This window comes from Suillus plorans (assembly GCF_016647745.1).
Source record: "Suillus plorans strain S12 chromosome Unknown HD556scaffold_5, whole genome shotgun sequence".
Taxonomy (NCBI): Eukaryota; Fungi; Basidiomycota; class Agaricomycetes; order Boletales; family Suillaceae; genus Suillus; species Suillus plorans.
Window position 1 is genome coordinate 635,016 of NW_024537389.1, and position 20,891 is coordinate 655,906.

The window sequence follows — 20,891 nt, forward strand, 5'->3', positions numbered from 1 at the left end:
CGCAGTCTTGAATTCCCATCGGTCCCAACGCCCTGCAGCGTCTATGCCTGCCAAACGAGCTTGTGTAGCTACTCAGCCACTTCACACTGCCCGTACATTACTAGTTGTTTGATCGCGCCGTTCATTTCGTTGTCTCTGCCATTGGTTTCTGAACCGTTGATCGATGATTTCACGCAGCTTCTCAATTTTTTTCATACTCGGCCTCGACTTCACGCTTTACAATTGTTTTCATGTAGTCTACAACCTGCTTGACTCGCTATCCTACGTACTTGTGATGCTTTGCATGTCCTCATTCAATTTACACGCTGCTACACCTCTTGATTCAACGTTTCAACCTCTACTAACCCGACCGAACATTTTGATCAGTGGTTATGCAACGGCGATCAGGCTTCAAGCTCAAGTTTTGCGGTGGGTTTATGTTGAGGTGGTCTGCATTGGGAACTGAGTACTGAGTACTGAAGTACTGATCCTAGACAACGCTGCTTTCCGCTTGCCATACGTATCGATTCGATGATCGACGATCAATAAACGCGTTTCCGGGCCCTTATGTGATAAAAACCAGTCACGTCCCATGACTTCAACAGAGCAGAGAAAATATAATATATAATCGTGGATATGTAACATGATCATAGAAGTTCGTCAGGATTTCGTGCTTTTCTGTGTAAGGGAAATAGAAAGAAGGCTCGGGAGAAGGGAGAAAAAAGAAAGAGAGGGAAGGAAGGAAGGAAAGTGGTGCGTCGCCAAGTGCAATAAACATTCAATAAAACAAGGAAAATGCTGAGCTACAGCGACGCGAGTAAAAAAAAAATGATGTGTATGTATCGCGATACTTTTAGCCGCAAGATGGAGATTGCCAGTGACGATCGACGTGTATGAATGCATCCATGAATGGGAGAAAAACCGCCTGTAGATGGTCAGATACATGGTCGAGGTCTGAGATCAACAAAGGGACATACCATAAAGGCATGCGACCATACCGCGGAGGAATGGACAGGGAAGAGTACGAAAAGATGCGAGTAGCTGCTTCATATAGAACCAGTCACAGAGCAAGAAATAATAGAACGAGGCAATAGTGTCAAATGGTAACACAGAAGCGATTACGTGGAAGAGTTTCGATGCAAGGACATACGTGGGGTGAGATGGAAGAAAAGGGTATCGTCATCAAAGTTTTGCCAATACACTTGGGCATTGAAAGTCATGTTAGATATGTAGGGTATATTGGGCATGGGAAATCGTAACAGATGCAGGATGGGTGAAAGGGGTCATGATGAGGGCAATGCGGAGAGGGCGGAAAGAGAAAAGATCGCATAATCGGCCAAAGGCGCCATCGAGACGTAGAGCAAGGATGCGATAGAACTTGTGGGATAGTGCACAACATTGGGATGTGAAGTGCGTTGCATTGACCTGTAATAAAAAAACAGGAGAGCTTGACCAGCATCACAACACTCAAAGAATTTGTGCTCGCGAGCCTACTGCTCTCCTGTAATATTCCTCTTCCTCGTATCCCATGTACCCACTACCCCTACAGACCGCCATCTAAGACACCCCGAACATCTCTTACTTCGGCAAGGTCCGAAAGGAAAGGACAAAGATCGGTGAGTTCCGTGTCATGTGGGTCATTGAACCACGATGAGACAGGGACCGCATTGTTAGGGTGAAAAATGTATGATGCTGGAGAGTTGTCCAGAATAATGGTGTCCGCAATAGGACGGCCCAATTGAGAAAGATCCTACATAGAGCAAGTTAGCGACAAAACATACGGGAAATATGCTTCTATTACCTTGACATAGTTCCCCTTGTGATTATAACAACTCTCTCTGAATAGTCGATGTGACACCACTTGATGAATGTCCAGCTTATCTAAAACTGGGTCTGCATACTGCACACGATAAAAATCAGTCAATAATATCAAGGAAATAAAAATGACCCCTCGAACCTTGCTTAAGCTAGCAGTAAAGACCACCACCTCGTAAATTTCGCCCATCTTCTTCAGGAAATTGTCGACCCCCGGGCGCTTGATCACGTACACATTGTGCCAATGATACTCAATTTCCACTGGAACAACGTAATCCGCGTGTTGAATGGACTGTAGAGCGGCCGAAAAAACGTGTCAGAAGCAGCACTAGATCGAGAAGCCGAAAAATCCACCTTAAAACTGCTGTGTACAAGGGTCTCATCCAAGTCGAGAACGAGGCACTTGCGCCCCACGTGGTGGGGGGCTATCGGTGGCAGGAGCGGGCGCAGTTCGCCATCCTTATTTTGAAACCAAATCAGTGTTAGCGTCATCAAGAGGAATTAAAAAACTCACAGGCCCTATCGGAATACCTGCACCTCCATTGAGGATCAGAGCATCTTCGTCGTCTTCCTCCATCGGTTCCCCTTCTTCCACTTCGGGCTCCTCCGGTTCCCCGTGACCCTCTTCGTCCGTGAAGCTACCCTCTGAATCGGTTGCTGTATGTGAGGTATCTCCAGCATGTGATGGGGTACTTGCAGATGGTGTGTGTGATACATCTACAGGAGTTGATAGTGAGGGCGAGAAAATGTCTGCACCAGTCGATCCTGGAGGTTGGACTGCTCCGCTGGTCACCCCCTCTGTTTCAGATATTGGGAGGAGAGTCTTGGTTGGTGTGGGGGGTACAATAACCTCGATTTCTGCGGGGTCGGTTTCCGTTGCAGGAGGGGATACCTCTACCACAAGATTTGGCTTTTCCCGTTCCTGTTCCTTCACTTCAACCTGCTTTTCGCTAGGCGCACTGGTATCGGCTACGGGCGCTGAGGCACCGTTGACCGCGTCAGTGGCCTTGGGTCGCGTGGTGTCGTCGACATCGACCTCAATCGCATGTGTACGATCATTGGGAGCGACACATGGCACGAGTTTGCGCACGAGTTTGGCGATGAATGATTCCTTTTTCTGAGAACCTCTGACAGACTTATTTTCGTCTCTGGTATGATTATTGGAAGTAGTCTTCTCGCGTGCAGAGCTAGACGAAGCAGTTGAAGATTTAGTAGTTTTTGACGCAGGTTTGACCTTTCTGGAAAATCGACGAGCGGTGCTAGACGTAGCGCTGGTAGAAGTTGTATTGGGGTGGGTCTGGGTTGTCGTAGCTAAAGAACCCTTGTCCTTGTCTTTCTCCTTTTCACTGGGCTTCACGTTTTCGCGTTCGCCTGGTAAACCGAAGGTAGAAACGGTGTTAGAAGGGTTTGGGTTAATATCCTTGTCCGCTTCCGAAGACGATGTGGGTGACTGCTCGTGCGCTTGCGCACTAGTGTCTACGCCTGCAGAGCCATTCCCGATGGCTGGCGTTTGAGACGCCTGCTCGCGCGTCTGAACGTCCTTGTCGTCCGCTAGTGGCGAGTCTTGGGATGCCATGGGATGGAAGACTAGAACAAGCTGTGAAAATAATTGGTAACTTTTCAAACCTAATAACAGTAATGATGCTTGCGGTATTGAAAAAGCTTTTGGGTATGCTGGGGAAAAGGAAAGAGAGGAAGGATGAAGGACGAGAAGGCGGCCAAGCAACACACCACAACAACATGCGGATACTGTCTGCTTGTACGTTATAACATTCACACGCGGTAAAACACACGCTGTCTATATAGTACCATGTTTGCATTCAAATTTTGATTAGACTCCGCAGGCTGCAATATATAATGTTCTCACTGAACTTTCATAGGTAAGGCCTCCAGGGTACTTCGGTTATACGAGAAACGCTTATTGATGACCTCTCTCCGATCACCCCGCGAGCATGTCAAGTCACGCAACTTAAGTCTAAGCCGAGGTGAGGTATTCCTTCAATAATAAATAAATCACAAACTAATCTTGGATCGACTGTACACCGCTTTTCTTTGATGCAGCTCCATTCAGTCGTAGCTTAGATAGCTTGAGTCAGCTTTGAATTACTACATGAACCATAACAATGCAAAGAACTCCACAAACACGTCACAGCCCATCATTGGTCCTCCTCATCATCAAAACCTGTCTCAAACAAGTAATTGGCTGCCAGTTCCTCATTCTTATCACACGCCAGATATGCCTCAGCAGCTTTCTGGCGCGAGAAACCCAAAGCCTCCAACTATAGCCACGTACAATAAGTGCAAGTTCAGGACGCGTGTGGAGGGAACTTACCCGACCAATCGCAGCCTGCTCCTCCGGCGTAACATGTATTACTTGTGCGCCGGGTGGCACAGCACCATCGCCTTCACCCTCCCCATTTAGCAAATGCATTAATGCTTCAGGGTTACTTTCCAATAGTTGTCCAAGGTGTGGATTTTGCTCCATAATTTGCTGAACCAACGGCGCAAGCAGATTTGGGTTGGTTTGGACTAGCTGGCGCAATTGCTGAACCTGGGGATGGTTTCGAAGGGCCTCTAGATCAATTTCACCAGCTCCAACTCCCGCACCGGCGGTTGCTGTACCTCTGCCACCAGGCTGTTGCTGCTGCTGTTGCTGCGCAAGCTACGTTTGCGTTGATGAGAGTCCGGTTGAAAAATAAATCAGGGTACTAACTTGAAACAAATTCTGGGGTTGACCAGTTGGGGCTGCTGGGGCAGGTTGGGCTGCAGGTGCGGTAGGTGCAGGTGCAGGTGCGGCGGGAGTAGTAGGTGCTACACCTCCCGTCTGCGCTGGTCGCGCAGCAGGGCCTGCTGCTTCATGCATGAGATGCGCAGGAATGCCCTGTGGTTTAAATGAGTATCAGACAAATAAAATGAGTGATATTGAACTACCGTCATCAAGTATTCGACAGCACGATCAGGGTTGTTGAAACTGGCTCTCAGAGCGCGAATGACTTGTTCACGTTCAAAGCCCATCTCAACCATATTATTGATTGTCGACTGGAGCGCTTCTCCAGTCAAAAAGCTGCCGTCAGCCGTTATAGGTGCTGCCGCGGGGGCAGCAGGAGGCGCAGATGGCGCAACAGGTGCTGGTGCTGGTGTTGCAGGAGCTGGTGCTAGAACCTGAGGTGCTACTGGGGCAGGTGCGGCAGCCTCGGGCTGTGGCGTCGATGTCGAGGCAATTACCGGGGGAGGTTGAGCTGGCGTAGGTTTAGACTACGATCACGGTGAACTTGACATCTGACAGGTGGAAACCACTGCAAACCTTCGAAACCATCAATACCAAAAAGTCCTTTTCCTTGATCTCGCACGATGCAACTGTCTTGTCATCTGTAAGAATCTTGCCTGCGATGCCGGATGAACACTGTGATGCTGTGAAATGACTGCAAGGCCATACCAGAAAAGATGAGCTTTTGGCTCTCTACAGAATGGCCCTGTGTGTTTGATATCTTCTGCTTCAAATCCGCGATGGTTTCTGACCCCTCGGCTTCGAGCTTTATTCGCATAAGGGATTGTTGAGGACAACAGGTAACGTTACGCACCTGGAACATCTTCTGCTGGAGCGTCTTTATCGTTAACTTCATGATGGGTAATTAATGATCTGATACGACTACGATCAAGATTTGGTCTTTGAGCTTGTCGATGTCTTACTGATGATGATGAGCTTCAAGAGCAGACTGACGCGTTTTGATCTTGTCACGATATGTTGTCACGAGGTTATGTCACAGAATGGGGTATGCGGGGTCCTACTTAGACAGGTTTCCGCTCGGCTGCCTGGCTGCCTGCTGGTCATAAGGCCTATCTTTCTATTCACCGTAGTCATCATGGAACCACAGCCAGGTGACGATTATCTGCGCAGAATCGCAACATTCATCAGAAACAATGAGATGGGACTAGCAGAAGCTGGCTTCGTCCGAAGAAGGCGTATACAGCGTCCCTCTACCAATAACACCTCTGTCTTCAATCTCGCTGGTTGGTTTTCTTATGATTCACAAATGCCATCGCCTGTTCTTCCGAAACCTGTTACATTCAATATCGACACGCACAGGCTATTTTACATTCTTATGCGCTTAGAGGCGCTTGGAATTGACATTGGCACATTAGATGTGAGGGTCGACAATCCCTCAAAGCCGATGCATTACACGCACATCGATCTGTACCCTTATTCTGACAATTCCGACACATTGTCTCTCGCGTCATTTCGCTCGTCCCTTTCAGCCGTATCTGGTTTGTCACTTGGAGTAGGGTGGTGGGGAAGACAGGAGCCGCAAACCATAGATGCAGAGCTCAAGTATATTTACAGCTCTTTTACAAAGCTCCCTGCTCTATCCATCAGGGCACCGGGCCCGAAAGTCATCGCCGAGCTTGCAGATGAACCACCCAACCAGAATGCACTCCCACTTGACGCATTCAAGAATATTCAGACCTTGGAGTGCATTGATATAGACCCACGGACATTACTTGGGTGGGATAGGCTGGCGGAAAGTCTACGGAGTTTAACAGTTCAGCGCAGTGGCCTGGAGGATGTCACTGATATCTTTATTGGTGCCGTATTGGATGACCAGGCTCGAAGAGATGGTACCGCGAGCGACTTGAGAAGCAGACGCATACCTCGTTCACAACGCTCTTTCCAGAGTACTCGCCTACCCGAGTCCGTTCCCGAAGATGATGAAGACGATTTAACACCTCCTGTGCCTTCACCTGCTGCTCCCCTCTCGCCCTATAAATGGTCATTATTGAAGCACTTATCGCTGGCAGATAATGCTCTCGCTTTTCTTCCCACTGATCCCTTACCATACCTCACCTCGCTTAGCTATCTCGACCTATCGTCTAACCTCCTCGTGTCTGTGCCGCATGGTCTTGCCACACTGCACAACCTCGTCTCCCTCAACCTCTCCGATAATATGATTGATTCAGTCCTTGGTATTTACACGCACCTTGGCCAAGTTCTCAACATCAATCTCTCCCGCAACCGGCTTGAATCGATTTGTGGCTTAGAGCGTCTAATGGCACTTGAGCGCGTCGACTTGCGCTCAAACCACATAGAGGAGAGCGCTGAGATTGGGCGACTGGCAACATTACCTAACATCATGGAGGTATGGATTGAAGGGAACCCGCTCACCGAGTACGAGGACAACTACCGCACCGCATGCTTTGATCTTTTCCTGAAGGAGGACAAGGACATCAAGCTCGATGGGGCATCACCAGGGTTTTATGAGAAGCGCAGTCTCAGTGCATCACTGTCTGACCAGCCATCATCAGTAAACACGGTTGAGACTCTGCCCTCTCCGCCTGTCGTACCAGTAGGCAGTCCGAAGGCAATGGTACCCTCTTGTACAGTGACGCATAATGCCATGGACACTCCGCTATCTGGACCCTCGTCGCCGTCTCATGGTTCTCCTCTGCTAACAGGTGCTGTTGTAGGGAAGAGAAAGCGGAAAGTCAAGCGCATCGTCGACCTGGCCCCCGTGCACGGAACAGGTGAGGCACTTCTTTAAATATTTAGCATTCACCAGACTGACCGTGTTTTAGATGGTCAGTCTTATTCCTCGAATAAAGGAGGTACTGTAGCGCCGCCAGGAATCTCTGTTGGCCCTGCGAGCTCGCTGCGCTCACCGTCTGCCACTGTTCGTATACTACGTCCACATTCACCAAATGGCAAATCAAGCTACCAAAGAGCGAGCACGGTATTTGATTTACCAGACGAGGGTCAGAGTCAGAGTCAGATACGAGATGCAGAGCTCTATCGAGCGCGGATGCAAGCCCTACGTTCTGACATGGGAGATGGGTGGCTAAAGGTGTTCAGCCAGAGTCAGACGCCATCACCAGGAGTTGCTGCGGGTTAGATTTCTTATCATGCTGGTAATTTAGTAGGATATACCCATCTTGCATGTATCCATCGGTCTGGACTCTTCCATCAATATTGTACTATCGATTATCTCATTACATATCACTACACTGGCCGTGGTCCTATCCCTGCTTGACTCTTATTTTAAGTTCTTCCGCATTTCCGGCGAGGAAGCACGAATACAACTAGCAATATAGCGTGTATCAGAAGCGGGTTTTCATTTCATCACTGGAAGCTGCTCGAAGCGATGGTCGTACATGGAAGGCATTTGCAAGGAGGTGTTCGGGGTCTGAAATGGCGTGTGTTTACCTCCAGTGTTTCTTTTCCTGGTTTACCTGCTTTCAGTCTTTCGATACCATTGCTTGTGGCACTAAACCCGCCTCTGTCGCTCTTTACCTTTGAATCTATATATCATCATGGGAGCTAACTTGTCAAAGGCACTCGGTGAGTGTTTTGTCCTGGGCGTGGTCGAAATGATGTCTATCGTGTGTAATTCCACTGAACGGCATGTCTAACAGGCAGATTGTTCGGCAACAAGGAGATGAGGCTGCTGATGCTTGGCCTTGACGCTGCGGGGAAGACAAGTGAGCTGACTTTGTCTGTTCGCTTGCCGTGTTGAACATTTTGCCGCAGCTATTCTTTACAAACTCAAATTGAACCAGTCCGTGACTACCATACCTACGGGTAAGTACCCGTGTACTATGGGTCAGCTTGAAAACTCACGATGCGCATTTAGTTGGCTTCAATGTGGAGACCGTCACCTACAAGAATGTGAAGTTCAATGTCTGGGATGTTGGAGGCCAGGACAAGATCCGACCGCTGTGGAGACATTATTACACAGGCACCCAAGGGCTTGTGTTCGTCGTCGACAGCCAAGACCGAGAAAGAATCGATGAAGCAAAGCAGGAACTGCATCGCATATTGAGTGATAGAGAGATGAAGGAATGTCTATTGCTCGTGTTTTCGAACAAACAGGACCTTCCCGGAGGTACAGCGACCTTTTTGTACTATTGGATAAAGGCTCATTTCTTCTACAGCTATGTCTCCTGCAGAGGTAACAGAAAAATTGGGTCTCCACCGTATGCGGGATCGCTCGTGGTATGTCCACCCAAGGTCAATATTTCGTTCGCTCCGGGAGAACGTTGCTTACTCCATTACCGCAGTTGTGCCACGACGGGTGAAGGATTGTTCGAAGGCCTTCAGTGGCTGAACCAGAACGTGAAGAAACGCCAGCCATGAACGATACAGCAGAATACGCAAGACCTTGATACCCTCGTCCATACCACCTACTTCGATTCAGCTGTGTCTTCGCCTCGTTGACACCCACGTTATGCTCTCTATTATGGCCTGCACGACTCTGCATGTATGACAGACTACCTATTCTATGTCTGAGCTTGTCTTCTTCATTCAGCCCTGCCTTTTTTCTTGCTCTGTTCTAGACTCATCTGAGCGCTTTTCTGTTCTTCGGGTGTCTTTATCTCTACATCTTAATGGATAGTTTTGCTCTTTGATGTGACGATATATTCCTCTTCATACATGATTACCGTATAATTCGCCATATGGGCATAGCGAGCAATGAGGATATCGATAACCCGCATTATAATTGAATTCACTTGCCAAGTCTCACTGTAAATTATAATACCCAGGAATATCGACACATGATGACCTTTAAATGCCGTGCTCGCATCAGATGATCAGGCCCGCTCCATTCTCTCATGGATGACTACTAGTGTGCACCACCTCTTGCGTAATTGTTTCTCTCTGAATTATCATGCTATTGGCTTTGCGACGGACTATTGTGCAACAAACTAGGGGATTTGCGACCAACAACATCGCTGTTGACGGTTTTACCGGTGCAGTGGGAAATACACCATTGGTGAGGAATCACCGCGCAACAACAGTGGAATCCTTTCTAACACCATGACCAGATCTATCTCAAGACGCTCTCGGAGCAAACGGGAAGCAAGATATATGGAAAGGCTGAATTCCAAAATCCTGGAGGCAGCATTAAAGACCGTGCCGCTGTTGGTATAGTTCTGGATGCGGAGGAGAAGGGTCGGTGAGTGGGAGTAGCACGTAGCGCGATAAGTACTAACGTCGAGGATGTACGCAGCATAAAGCCCGGTGGAACCGTTGTCGAAGGTACCGCAGGCAACACTGGTATTGGTCTTGCCCATGTCTGTAGAGCCAGGGGTTACAAATGTGTTATATTCATGCCTAACACTCAGGTGAAGTACAGCCGACTACCTGGTTACTATCTTCTTTACTGATGCTTTGGCACTCAGAGCCAAGAGAAGATTGACCTTCTCAGAATGCTCGGCGCCGAAGTGCACCCAGTACCTGCGGTGCCCTACGAGAATCCATTGAACTATAACCACCAGGCGAAGGAGTATGCTGAAAAGCTGGAGAATGCCATATGGACAGACCAATTCGACAATACCGCCAATGCGTATGCACACTATATCTCTACTGGACCCGAAATATGGGAACAGACGAAGGGTGACATCGACGGTTTTGTATGCTCAACTGGTACTGGTGGCACTCTGGCTGGAGTTGGCAAGTATCTGAAGCAAAAGAACCCCAAGACGCAGATATGGCTCGCCGATCCGCCTGGCAGTGTCTTATACAAATATATCTCTAGTGGTGGAAAACTCGTTGAGCGTGGCGGAAGTTCCATCACAGAAGGTGAGACTTTTTCTATCTGGAGTCCTCATGGTTGAACATTCTATTCTGCAACCACACAGGTATTGGTCAAGGCCGTGTCACAAATAACCTGGGCACATTTGTTAATGACCTGTCGGGAGCTCTGCACATATCGGATGAGAAGTCAATATCCATGGTGTACCAGCTTCTTGATAACGAAGGCTTATACCTGGGTGCTTCCTCGGCCCTGAATGTCGTTGCAGCTGTTGAACTTGCTCAAAAGCTAGGCAAGGGTAAGTACAGAGGTCAACTACATTTCATTGCCCATGTTAAAGCTCGATTCTATCTATTAGGTTCCAAAGTTGTGACTGTACTGTGCGATGGCGCATATCGATACCAGAGTCGTTTGTTCTCCAAGAAGTGGCTAGAGTCGAAAGGGCTAGGAGATGCTATACCAGAATATCTGAGGAAGTACGCAGTTCTAGATTGATCAAATTGTTGTTATTACATTGATCTATCATGTTCTTGGAACTCTGCCGAGGGGCTGAGAGATAAGTAACAGGGCCATTCCGTATCAGTCCGTTTATGAGGTCTTTATCGTGAAAGGTTGTCGATGCAATATTCACCTCACGTAATGGATACAGGCCATGCATTCACTGGCAGGCAGTATGAAATTGTTAGTAGGTACAGCGAATTATTCAAGTATACAACATTGCATATTCACTTCCAGTTAAGCAATTTTTACGAAGGTACAGCAGGGGTCAGCCTTGAGGCTTTGAAAGCCATGAGCTTATGCATGGCAATTGGCCACCTTATTTCTCGCGTTTCCTCGGGACTGGTCGGTTTTATAGCGCGGCAAATACTGTCAGATAACGTTGCGCATTGTACCGTTGCACTCTGGATGACTTCTTCCATCTAATATCTGTGGAAGGGGCAACCTATGATTAAAATTCCATGGTTCACGATTGGTGCTCGTGTCTTGAGGAATCTGCGATCCATCAGCCGCAAACGCCCCACCTGTCGCTCATTTGTTGGCGTTTTCAGGGCGCACTTTCCAGCGTAGGTTACATCCATTTTGTCACCTGACAACGATACGCACCGCAAGAAGCACCACTGGTGAAAAAAAAACCCCTTTTGAGTTGGGCACGCAGCAAATAACACGACCTGATCTAATTTGCGTTGTGATATGTCAACACCATGGTTGAAAGAACGGCCAGACTTTGCATAGGTTGCGGGCACTACCCGGCCGTACTATGCACCCTCTGTGTTAGATACCTTCCCTTGTTGGATTCATAATTTTTTGACGAGTAATCTCTAAGATTTGAGAAGTGAACCGCTACCTCATCCCCAAACGTCGTGTTGATATATATCTTCAAGCGAAAGTCCCTTCGTCTATTTCAGTGTCGTCAAGAAGTTCAGCGATTAGGAAATTCGAGCGCGTTAGGCTTACTCTAGGAAATGTCACCATAAATCGTGACATGAACCTGCTTCAAGGAATACCACAGTCGAAAGCAACGGGCCGAACATTGAGAACGCCATTCCCTGCGAGCGGATGTGGGTGGTAAAGATCTCATAGCAGTACACATATAAAGTCCCATCCATGCATCCTGCATAGAAGAAGAAGAAGAACACGCCAAGAGATTTTCCGCTAAGCGATTATCGATGCCCATGTGTTCGGCGTATTCTAAGCCAAGCGTGTTCCTGAGGGTGACCATGTGTTCATTCATTCCAATGACTATATCGGTGTATAACAAAATGATAGGCAAGAGTCAAACAAACGTACTGAGGAGACGCACTCGTCCAACGAAATCCACGACGAAAGATGCCAGGAATGTTGCCACTGTTGCAGCCGTAACATATAGTGCACTGAGGATCTAAACCAATTCCCCGTTAAAGCCCAAGTCGTTATACAAATTACCCATGTAGTCTGTTCCGTGTGTCGACAAAACAGAGAATAGCATAGGAGGTATTCGAGACGACCATTACACCAAGTAGCTTGGGGAGGAACCCAATCATCATCCTTGTACGGTATGATGCCTTGCTATATGTACATCTGGCGGGCGCCACCTACAGCGATCCATGCATGCAAGCACATTTCTACGTGTTTGACCATTTGATGGAAATCTTTTTGGGCATATGAAACCTTGTCGGCGTCCGCAATATTTCCGTCGACATGAAGGCGGGAGATAATATCCTGACTTTCTGCATGGCACCTGTGCATGAGTACTTCATGAATTCATCAGCCGAGGAATCCTAAATACACAATAATCTAACTTACGCCAACGCGGGGACTTGGAAACCGACAGACAGCAGCAAAATAAGCCAAGGAGAAAGATACATAGAGAGCAAGACGGAAGTGCCACTGAAAGTTGAGTGCGGAGGAAAAGAAATTCCGCACACTAATCTAGCTTGCAATCGCATACCCGAAAACGATCCAAGCCCCTTGTATTGTATCATGGTCAGATCATTGGTTCGGGTGATAAAACGACAAATGCCATGTTGGCTAACTAAAAGGCCACGGGAGGAGAGATTTCTTCCTGGAAAATAGGTATGAGAAAAACGATCATTCCAATCCCACATCCAGTGATGAAACGTGCCACGAAAAGCAAGGCAACATTGATTGAGTCTGCTTGAAGGGCTCCGCCACTGATGCAAATCAGAGCAGCAGTGTTCATAGTAATCTTACAGTGACTGTGCTTGTCGTACATGTAACCAACTGTGAGGGCTGCAAGAATGCCTCCAGCAGAAAATAAGTCGCTTATTGAGCCTTTGCCAGCGAGATTGAAGTACTGAAGAAAACCAGGCTATCCGGATGTATTGAAGATAGCACTGAAGCATAGCCGTATGTGAGACTTCCGAGGGTCAAAACCAAAATAATCCGGATATTGATAGTGACCATCGTGCATGGTGAACGGTTCAACGTGGGCCGAGGAGTAATGAAGGCAATCCGAATCACTCGCGGTGACAAACTTTTTATGTCTCGATAAAATGCCATTTTATGACATGCCAGTAGAGCCAATCAGTGTCAGCTGAACAGCGGTGAAAGGTATCCTTGAATTGTTAAACGCTCGGAAAGGAGGAATGATGTCCGAGTTACTAACCGCTGCTGCTTTCATGCCACTATGAATGTCAATCATATACAGATGTCATCCCGTAGACTCGTAACCAGTCTGACTATGCGTCACCACTTGGAGCCATCCGTGGTAGTATAGGCCAGGCTGGTCACGAGTAGTCATCCCGGGGTAAACAAAGGAAAAGGTGTTAGATAATGGAGACCACTGTCGTCGTGACAAAATCACAACTGTGACAACACGCGTGACATACCGCGTTGTGTTTGTTCAGTCAATTAGGCCTTAGGAGCTCAAAGGACGCCCGCTTTCACCTTTCGCGTCGTGATGTCCGAGTCAATTCCTGTCCAATGGATATCGCAGTATATCATCAAAGTGGCCGAAACCTGTGGAAAGTCATTTACTGATGTCCCTCTCGAAGCCATATCACCTAGCAAGAAGAAGAGAGTTCAAATACTCGAAGTACATACTTCTACTCATTTTATGCTCTCTGCACTGACTGCTGCAGTTTTTAACATACAACCCAGACGCAGCAATATGGGGGAGAGTGTCCGATAAGGAATACAGTATTCCCGTGTGTTTCACTAAAGACGCCGTGTTGCAATATATGAAGTGAGTTGCATACTTGGCTCTTGTCAACTGCTATTCGACGTATTGCTACAGGGATTTGCAAGGTCGAAGGCTCACAGAAGCAAAGCATGCCATCTTTCTCATTGGGCAATTTCGCCCCATCTTCGTACGAATTCCTGTTGGAAATAATCGTTCGAATTCGAGCGAGGTCCCTCATATAGCTCTAGAAGCTGGTGTTGTTAAATTTGTTGGCTCTGGTTTAGACGTTTTCGGTTCGCCGCAGGATGTTGAAATGAACTCTCGAGTGAAGGCATGGGTCCGCGGACTCCGACAAGGCGGCAATGGCGGGTGAGTATCAATAAATCTTCGCATGAGCATTTTCTAAACTGCAACAGGGATGTCCTAAAGCGTGTTCAACAAAATGCAGCAGATTCACAACTCCAGGAAATCTGTCCAGCCATCAACCGTGTGGAAGCACCTCCCATGCTTCAGGCTCGGGAACCAGAACGCAATTCACCCCATATCTCGCCAGAACGTCCTGTCCGAAGGGCCGATCTGATGAGGGAATATCGCAAGCGCTGGGCAGTAAGTTTGTGGAATTCGTGAGAATTCGTTCGTTAAACCGTGTTTATCAGCATATCGAGAACTTGGAAGATATCTCGACAGCTACAATAGATCCTTGTGATGGTGACGATGTGCAAACGCTCGCTGGTGGTACGTGTGCAACTTAATACATACATCATAAGCTTGATTCACGCGTAGAACAACCTCAAATGGGCCAGCTTCCTGTTGAAGAGTGTGTACCTCCTGATGCTGTGGTCGTTGGTAAGCCCCACGTCACAACCACAATGTATCAGCGGGAGCGTTGACTATACCGAAATACAGTCGCAAGATCTCAACCTTGTACCCCACCGCGCACATGTACACGTACACCTGAGCAAGACATAAATGAGCAGACCACACCCAGAACCTCAGAATGGCCTTCATCTGCGCCCGGAAGCCCTACTGGAGTGCTGCCATCTCCAGCTCATGATAGAGACGACGATCTTCCAAATCACTGTGTGAACGCAGGAGCTTCTCCGGAGGAAAATGGTCCCTTACACGAACCATCCACACCCTCTGCTACTTCGCCCCTTCGCCCGCCCACACCCGCGCAGCGCATTAGACGGTCAAGTCTTCATCCATCCCCTTTAGATTCGTCCCCCATACCTGCACCACCTTCCTCATTTCCTACCCACATTCGTAGAAACATAAAGAGAAGAGTTCCTCACCCTGGTGTACCGCTGTTACCAGCCGATCACTCAGGTCCAACTCAGATTCTCGTCCCCAATTCTGATACTTCAGGAACTCAATCTCAGTCTCAATCTCAACCACAGTCGGAACCTTCATCACAACTGTTCTCCCAATCACAGTCACATCGACCCCCGTTTCCATCCCAGCTGACGCAAGAATTCAAGCCAGGACCAACGTCGACACCCGCTGCTGTCAAACAGAGCCTCTCTGGCACGGATCGTGGAGCTTCGTTAATGCCTCTAGATGACCAGCTCGGTCATTGGGGCGGTGATCGTGCTTCTTCTCCGGGTGTCATCAACTGGGACGTTCATGAGAGTCTCGGCCATGGCGATCATCAACCATCCGACACCAACCCAGATGCACATCGAGTCCTACAACAATCGACGACTGAAGATCCTGATACGATGGATGTTGACCCGGTCGATGGCATTGAGATTCCCGCTGCTGTGCATACCACTCCTTCACAAGTACCCGGAGACCCATTGGACAGACACAAACCCATGAGGGACACCTCACCGCAACCCTCCGATTCGTCTATGCATTCATTGTTCTCTGGTTCCCCTAGCTTTTCACTATCCCAGTCCGAAGTCATACCCTCCATTGTACCCCGAACAACCTCAGGCGAACCAACAAGTCAGGCCCCTTCACACGATGCAGAGGCTTGGAAGGCACCCAGTTTCATGAGCTCTCGGAAGGGTAAAGGCAAGGCTATAGAAGTGCTTGACAAGACATCCGGGATATACAAAAGAAGACGGGCGTCGCCCACATTTTCGTCTCCACTGGCTTCTCACAAGCGCAGAAAAAATGTGGTGGATGAAACGGAACCTGGGCCCGCAAGACCTGTCGATGAAGACGAAAGAGTAATATCCACCGTCCCAAACGGGAAGAGCAACCACGCCGTCGCATTGGATATTAAGCAGTCACACAAAGAGACTCCAAATACCAAACAATCATCTTTACGCAGGATATCCAAAGATTTAAGCCAAGTACGGGACGCGTTGCTCCCCCAGAGCAACGACAAGAAGCGCAGGATACGTTTGATGGGCTACCAGGTCGACTTTGAGAATATTCCTATCAAAGCTGAATCTTCCAGTCCAATGTTGAGCCTGGGACGTTTGCATGCCATCATGCTACGAACCGGAAGAGTACGGACGCTTGGTGACGTGGTGACCAAAGATGGAAATATATTTATGAAGTCTGATTAATTTGATGTCCTGTTCAAAATCCACGTTGATTAGTAGTAGGCAATATATGGGGAGTTGGATGCTTTGATGCTAACAACTATCTTGTGATTGATTCACTAAGTAGTACTGGCGATGCTTGAGGACAAAGTGTAGATGACCAAATTGAGGTTCTGCTTCAATTACTCTTCACGCGCACGTAGTATTATCGAGTACGGACAGACGTCCGCAGCCCTCCGCAGCCTGTGCCTGCATCACCAATATTCAGGTTCTGGCAGAAAGTCCCTGTCACACGTATGCACAGTACTTGAAATGAGAACGCTTAATCTCTGCAACCCAGTAGTGAACTTCAAAGTTCAGCATACCGTCTGATGTCAAGACCCTTCTAGGAAAAGCAAGCGCCACTGGACTGATGCAGCCGATGCGGCTGCACACATCATAATGGTGTTTGTTCTGGAAACAGTGTGTTTATTAGTCAACAATCATGTAATCATACTTGACATATGAGCGAATCGTTATGTACTTCGGTGCAAGGTAAAACATAGCGCATCTAGGGCGAAAGACAATCGGATTCCCCGAATGAGTAAATCCCACACTCAGGACTTCGTAACTGTTCCTGTGATATCGCCACCGACAACTGCAGAAGATTTAAGATATCCGAGATGCCTGTTGACCTCGGCCCATTTCTTGTAGAAGCCTACGGGGGCGTTCCAACAGTCTCGCTGGGTTGGAATTCGGTCGCTGTAAGGGAAGACGGAAAAAATGATGCGAGCGACAGTTTCAGCATCCTCTATATAAGACTGGGATAAGTCTAATTTTTGTAGGGTGGTATGCTGAAATGACTCAGCTGCCGGATCGATATCGATATTCACGGTGTCCATTAATATGTGCAGCGTATGCAGGTGGGGACATAGACGGAGCGCTGCGAATAGTCCACGGAATGTGACTGTAGGTGGCATTTGCGTGTCCACTAATTCCAGTGAGCGGATGTGCGGCCAACTTGACATGACTTCCAAAAGAAGGTCGTTGTCAATGTGGATGCAATGATGCAGATCGAGCCGCACAGTCCGGAGATGGGTGAAACAGAGAAGTTGTGTAACCGCTGCTGAAGAGTCAAACGAGGGCTCCTGGACCTTTGAAAGACGGGCGGCTATGCTGATATGTTCAAGAGTCTGATTTGCTTCGCACTGGGATAGCGCACGAAAGAGCTGCTCAGCCTCTGTGCAAGGCAAAACATCGGCAACCATCTCGAACTCTCTAAGCGAGGGGAATTCCGAGTGTTGCATGACTGTAATAGCGTACGCAGCCGTGTTTACATCGAAAGAAAGAGTCGTGACATTGAGGAAATGTGCGAAATTGACAATATCTCGGTCCAATGACCAACGAGAGGCACTGCGCGGTTCATAGACTGACACTTTAAGAAGGCTAGGGAGGTCGGAGAGGTGCTTCCATGCTACCCACTCGAGAGGTAGACAGGACAGAGTTACAAGCCGCTTGCATAAACGGACACTGTCAGACAGAAGGGTTCGATTATCTGCTGACTGCCGTTCCCATTCAGGTATCTTGAGATATAAGTGCTCCAAAGCAACACAACGGGTTGCAAAAGATTTAAAATCCAAATTAATGACAGATAGGACACAACGGCGCAGCGTAGGGGACAGAAAGAGATACAAGTATTTATGTTGAAGACGTCGAACTATAAAGGCCAGTGACAGCAGTCTCGGGAACATGCATGTCTCGATGGGGAGGATTGCGAAAAGGTGAAGATCCGCGCTGCATGATATATGTAATGAGCGCACACGGGCGGCGTGATGCAGAAATTGATGGGCTTCATGCTCAGATAATGGCTCCACGCCTTTAGACCAATCCAAGGAAAGCAGCTTTTTGGAAGCTCAGTGAGCCAATAAATAGGAATAAGCGCGACTAGTCCAGACTGACCTTCGAGCCAGTATGATATATCAATTGATGTAGCCTCGGCACACAGCCTAGCAGTGGTATTATGCCATCCAAATCAGCCCAAAGCAGATCCATTGCGGGCTCGTGAAAGGCTTTGCATGTCCTGGCAAGCGCCTCAAGGGATGGTTTCTTGCCAGTTTGTAGGCTCCGATTTTCATTCACATGCGCGAATATCTCCGAGAGGACTTCGGAAATAAGTAGAGCTCGATGCATGAGTTGTGCTTTGCAACGTAACTACATAGTAAAAACCGTCGATGCCAAGCGAGTTCCAATGGCACGTGGCAAAACATCCATGTACAAACAACCTTTACGGCCGGGCTCGGTGCGTTGCGGACCGTGTGGTCTAGTCGCATCTTCGAGAAATGGATCCGAGAGTCATGCATATGCGAAGTATCTGGAATGGACATATATATACACAAAGAGATTGCAATAATAGACAGCTAAAATCACACAAAGTACTGTGACCGAAACAACATGGAACTACACACCGGTATAACGAATCGGTTTTTTGAATGCCAAGGATGCCATCGTACCGTCCTCCTCCAGATCCTTGAACATTTTCTCATAAAGACGGCGTTTTTGTGACAACATTATCGACCTTCCAGAGTGCCGATGGCGCTCTTGAACCCAGAAAGCTGCAGACCAGCTGCGACTAGCTGCGAGGTGAATGACTTTATCGAGTGTCTACTCATCACTGACAGCGGTATGACACGCCGATAAGAATGTGAAATCAGCTTGCGGTGCATTGTTCGCCATGGGATAAAAAATAACGTGAGAGATTTGTGCCTCATGGATGCAAATCGCATGGCTACTCGCAGTCCTGCTTTCTATGGCAAGCAAGATGTACCTAGGTGTTACAGCTTCCAGTGAACCTGGCTTCGTCATCGGACATATTGATGAATTTGACGTTGGAGGGAACAAGTTTATGAACAAGCCCTAGTAGGCTCGCTGTCGACAGCAGCGAGCGTCGTGCCTTGCCCTGCGCCCGGTTGACCTTGCCCGATTTCTGCAAAGGACGGCGGAGTCACATGCGTCTTTTTGCATTCTGATCAGAGCCGAGAGTGTGGGCGTGCAAGAGCAGACATAATAATTGTCCTCTAGGCATAATTCCCGCCCAGAGCATGCATGGAGCGAAATAGAAGTGAAGGACAGCCTTCGCAACTTTCAGATCACGCTGGAGCATGTTGACGATGGGTAGCATGAACTCATCCCATATAATCTGCAAGAGTGCTATCAACTCCCTCCTTGGCTCCGTTGAGGCTATGATAGTTGCGTGCTGTATTGCCTTTGTGAAGTCGTCTTTGAGCGTCCCGAGATCTGCGAGAGTAAGAGATACTAGAGGGGGACGTGATGAGGTTCTCCTGATGCCGGGACGATAATGGCATTGCACGAGTACCGACTCACTATGAGGATGGTGGCATGCCACTTATAACTCGATACAATGGTGAAAGGAAGAATCGCGAAAAACCTCGAAGATTGCAGATTTTAGTCACTGTGTCGTGTCATCATCGCGTTATAAGTCTCCGATACTGTTGTTGCTTCAGCAGCAGCAGCTCGGTCTGTGCTAATAATGAACCTTTGGGCGTAAGACAGGCTCTTGCTGAGCTATGAAAAATTGTAAGTTAGACTTGGACTCGTAGACTCGAGGCGTCAGCGACCACTGCTGGTCACAGCCCTATTCCAGGAGTCTGACAGCCTTTCATGGATTATTGCACAAGGTAGGAGATGTTGCATCCTGAGGGATTTCTCCGATATCATGAAAGGCAGAAGCAGCTTTGTATTGTGTCGGACGATCTCGTCATCAAATATCTGTCAAAAAAAAAACTCCCAGGTATCGATAGAAGTCTGCGTAGAGAGCCAATTGATTAGCCCGCATACGCACAGGAAATCCTCGAGTAGGCTGGCTTGATGACAGTCTGAGATTCTCCACTGCGAGTGTTAAATGAGCAGGAAGGTCGTCAATTCACTTACACAAGTAAGTTGGGTGATGTTTGTCAAGCAGAATCTTGGAAAGCTGAGTGCTCATAACGAATCGAGAAGCAAGTTAGCCCCTTTAAAGTGGCCCTGAGCAAGGATTTACATCCCATCGTGACGGAGCACAGAGAGAATAGAAAAGCATGTATGACTCGGGGACAACACAGTTTAGTCGTGCGGCGACTGGAATAATTTCATTATAATCTGACGACAACAAAAGCACAGTATTTGTTGTCGCGTCGCAAGCAGCGGGGTAATCGACGATGGTTCGTTTGGATTCAAATTAGTAGTTGCTTTTCAAGTAGTTCAAGAATGGAATGAAGTGTACTTGCAAGCACGTGACCAAGACGCGACATGAACCTGTCACAGCCGCGTTACATCGTCCTTGAACATTTGCACCGCAGCCCACATTTCGGTTTAACAGCTCAACGATGCCAGGAATGAAGCGCGCAAGAAAACCAGTGCCAAGCATATCAGAAGAGGTCAGCGAGGATACAGATTATCAACGACCATCCATAAGTTCAA

General features: G+C 48.1%; 8 protein-coding genes across 8 annotated transcripts; 4 read left to right on the forward strand and 4 right to left on the reverse strand.

The window, feature by feature from the left end:
- Positions 1-1,223: 1,223 nt before the first annotated feature.
- Positions 1,224-3,565, reverse strand: HD556DRAFT_716400 (HAD-like domain-containing protein). The gene is made up of 4 exons (XM_041311395.1): positions 2,309-3,565; positions 2,149-2,253; positions 1,781-2,086; positions 1,224-1,729 (listed from the first exon to the last, which is right to left on the reverse strand). Exons 1-4 carry the CDS (start codon positions 3,368-3,370, stop codon positions 1,523-1,525), a joined length of 1,680 nt encoding a protein of 559 aa, XP_041165726.1. The 5' UTR covers positions 3,371-3,565; the 3' UTR covers positions 1,224-1,522.
- A 38-nt stretch (positions 3,566-3,603) lies between these two features.
- On the reverse strand, positions 3,604-5,511 carry HD556DRAFT_1332651 (uncharacterized protein). The gene is made up of 8 exons (XM_041301809.1): positions 5,485-5,511; positions 5,376-5,434; positions 5,231-5,327; positions 5,099-5,178; positions 4,726-5,049; positions 4,508-4,675; positions 4,127-4,456; positions 3,604-4,073 (listed from the first exon to the last, which is right to left on the reverse strand). The coding sequence occupies exons 2-8, from the start codon at positions 5,415-5,417 to the stop codon at positions 3,951-3,953; spliced, it is 1,164 nt and encodes a 387-aa protein (XP_041165727.1). The 5' UTR covers positions 5,418-5,434; positions 5,485-5,511; the 3' UTR covers positions 3,604-3,950.
- Positions 5,512-5,582: 71 nt separating this feature from the next.
- Positions 5,583-8,017, forward strand: HD556DRAFT_1523989 (leucine rich repeat domain-containing protein). Its single transcript, XM_041309226.1, has 2 exons — positions 5,583-7,314; positions 7,366-8,017. Exons 1-2 carry the CDS (start codon positions 5,658-5,660, stop codon positions 7,677-7,679), a joined length of 1,971 nt encoding a protein of 656 aa, XP_041165728.1. The 5' UTR covers positions 5,583-5,657; the 3' UTR covers positions 7,680-8,017.
- Positions 8,018-9,308, forward strand: HD556DRAFT_1332654 (ADP-ribosylation factor family-domain-containing protein). The gene is made up of 6 exons (XM_041301810.1): positions 8,018-8,125; positions 8,200-8,265; positions 8,315-8,365; positions 8,418-8,669; positions 8,719-8,794; positions 8,845-9,308. Exons 1-6 carry the CDS (start codon positions 8,098-8,100, stop codon positions 8,918-8,920), a joined length of 549 nt encoding a protein of 182 aa, XP_041165729.1. The 5' UTR covers positions 8,018-8,097; the 3' UTR covers positions 8,921-9,308.
- Positions 9,309-11,009, forward strand: HD556DRAFT_1332659 (pyridoxal phosphate-dependent enzyme beta subunit). Its single transcript, XM_041301811.1, has 6 exons — positions 9,309-9,557; positions 9,610-9,740; positions 9,795-9,909; positions 9,967-10,366; positions 10,426-10,617; positions 10,678-11,009. The coding sequence occupies exons 1-6, from the start codon at positions 9,453-9,455 to the stop codon at positions 10,812-10,814; spliced, it is 1,080 nt and encodes a 359-aa protein (XP_041165730.1). The 5' UTR covers positions 9,309-9,452; the 3' UTR covers positions 10,815-11,009.
- A 1,186-nt stretch (positions 11,010-12,195) lies between these two features.
- Positions 12,196-12,993, reverse strand: HD556DRAFT_716658 (uncharacterized protein). The gene is made up of 2 exons (XM_041311398.1): positions 12,603-12,993; positions 12,196-12,550 (listed from the first exon to the last, which is right to left on the reverse strand). Exons 1-2 carry the CDS (start codon positions 12,902-12,904, stop codon positions 12,340-12,342), a joined length of 513 nt encoding a protein of 170 aa, XP_041165731.1. The 5' UTR covers positions 12,905-12,993; the 3' UTR covers positions 12,196-12,339.
- A 639-nt stretch (positions 12,994-13,632) lies between these two features.
- HD556DRAFT_1332667 (uncharacterized protein) lies at positions 13,633-16,533 on the forward strand. Its single transcript, XM_041301812.1, has 7 exons — positions 13,633-13,854; positions 13,901-14,004; positions 14,056-14,310; positions 14,358-14,547; positions 14,598-14,676; positions 14,725-14,787; positions 14,848-16,533. Exons 1-7 carry the CDS (start codon positions 13,720-13,722, stop codon positions 16,458-16,460), a joined length of 2,439 nt encoding a protein of 812 aa, XP_041165732.1. The 5' UTR covers positions 13,633-13,719; the 3' UTR covers positions 16,461-16,533.
- Positions 16,534-16,886: 353 nt separating this feature from the next.
- HD556DRAFT_1332673 (uncharacterized protein) lies at positions 16,887-18,722 on the reverse strand. Its single transcript, XM_041301813.1, has 2 exons — positions 18,375-18,722; positions 16,887-18,316 (listed from the first exon to the last, which is right to left on the reverse strand). Exons 1-2 carry the CDS (start codon positions 18,603-18,605, stop codon positions 17,033-17,035), a joined length of 1,515 nt encoding a protein of 504 aa, XP_041165733.1. The 5' UTR covers positions 18,606-18,722; the 3' UTR covers positions 16,887-17,032.
- Positions 18,723-20,891: the final 2,169 nt, after the last annotated feature.

What these genes read in the sequence shown, in the direction of transcription:
- HD556DRAFT_1523989 (XM_041309226.1), top strand. Translation starts at nt 5,658, where the DNA reads ATGGAACCACAGCCAGGTGACGATTATCTGCGCAGAATCGCAACATTC. An exon ending in GGCCCCCGTGCACGGAACAG is followed by an intron (nt 7,315 to 7,365) that starts GTGAGGCACTTC and finishes ACCGTGTTTTAG; the next exon opens with ATGGTCAGTCTTATTCCTCG.
- HD556DRAFT_716658 (XM_041311398.1), bottom strand. Translation starts at nt 12,904, where the DNA reads ATGTGGGATTGGAATGATCGTTTTTCTCATACCTATTTTCCAGGAAGA. An exon ending in TTCCAAGTCCCCGCGTTGGC is followed by an intron (nt 12,551 to 12,602) that starts GTAAGTTAGATT and finishes GAATTCATGAAG; the next exon opens with TACTCATGCACAGGTGCCAT.
- HD556DRAFT_1332667 (XM_041301812.1), top strand. Translation starts at nt 13,720, where the DNA reads ATGTCCGAGTCAATTCCTGTCCAATGGATATCGCAGTATATCATCAAA. An exon ending in GCCGTGTTGCAATATATGAA is followed by an intron (nt 14,005 to 14,055) that starts GTGAGTTGCATA and finishes GTATTGCTACAG; the next exon opens with GGATTTGCAAGGTCGAAGGC. An exon ending in TCCTGATGCTGTGGTCGTTG is followed by an intron (nt 14,788 to 14,847) that starts GTAAGCCCCACG and finishes ACCGAAATACAG; the next exon opens with TCGCAAGATCTCAACCTTGT.
- HD556DRAFT_1332673 (XM_041301813.1), bottom strand. Translation starts at nt 18,605, where the DNA reads ATGCATCGAGCTCTACTTATTTCCGAAGTCCTCTCGGAGATATTCGCG. An exon ending in TATATCATACTGGCTCGAAG is followed by an intron (nt 18,317 to 18,374) that starts GTCAGTCTGGAC and finishes GCTTCCAAAAAG; the next exon opens with CTGCTTTCCTTGGATTGGTC.
- HD556DRAFT_1332659 (XM_041301811.1), top strand. Translation starts at nt 9,453, where the DNA reads ATGCTATTGGCTTTGCGACGGACTATTGTGCAACAAACTAGGGGATTT. An exon ending in CAGTGGGAAATACACCATTG is followed by an intron (nt 9,558 to 9,609) that starts GTGAGGAATCAC and finishes CACCATGACCAG; the next exon opens with ATCTATCTCAAGACGCTCTC. An exon ending in GATGCGGAGGAGAAGGGTCG is followed by an intron (nt 9,741 to 9,794) that starts GTGAGTGGGAGT and finishes GGATGTACGCAG; the next exon opens with CATAAAGCCCGGTGGAACCG.
- HD556DRAFT_1332651 (XM_041301809.1), bottom strand. Translation starts at nt 5,417, where the DNA reads ATGAAGTTAACGATAAAGACGCTCCAGCAGAAGATGTTCCAG. An exon ending in TCCAGCAGAAGATGTTCCAG is followed by an intron (nt 5,328 to 5,375) that starts GTGCGTAACGTT and finishes ATGCGAATAAAG; the next exon opens with CTCGAAGCCGAGGGGTCAGA. An exon ending in CCAAAAGCTCATCTTTTCTG is followed by an intron (nt 5,179 to 5,230) that starts GTATGGCCTTGC and finishes CCGGCATCGCAG; the next exon opens with GCAAGATTCTTACAGATGAC.
- HD556DRAFT_716400 (XM_041311395.1), bottom strand. Translation starts at nt 3,370, where the DNA reads ATGGCATCCCAAGACTCGCCACTAGCGGACGACAAGGACGTTCAGACG. An exon ending in TTGTACACAGCAGTTTTAAG is followed by an intron (nt 2,087 to 2,148) that starts GTGGATTTTTCG and finishes GCCGCTCTACAG; the next exon opens with TCCATTCAACACGCGGATTA. An exon ending in ACAAGGGGAACTATGTCAAG is followed by an intron (nt 1,730 to 1,780) that starts GTAATAGAAGCA and finishes TGCTCTATGTAG; the next exon opens with GATCTTTCTCAATTGGGCCG.
- HD556DRAFT_1332654 (XM_041301810.1), top strand. Translation starts at nt 8,098, where the DNA reads ATGGGAGCTAACTTGTCAAAGGCACTCG. An exon ending in CGTGACTACCATACCTACGG is followed by an intron (nt 8,366 to 8,417) that starts GTAAGTACCCGT and finishes ATGCGCATTTAG; the next exon opens with TTGGCTTCAATGTGGAGACC. An exon ending in CAAACAGGACCTTCCCGGAG is followed by an intron (nt 8,670 to 8,718) that starts GTACAGCGACCT and finishes TTTCTTCTACAG; the next exon opens with CTATGTCTCCTGCAGAGGTA.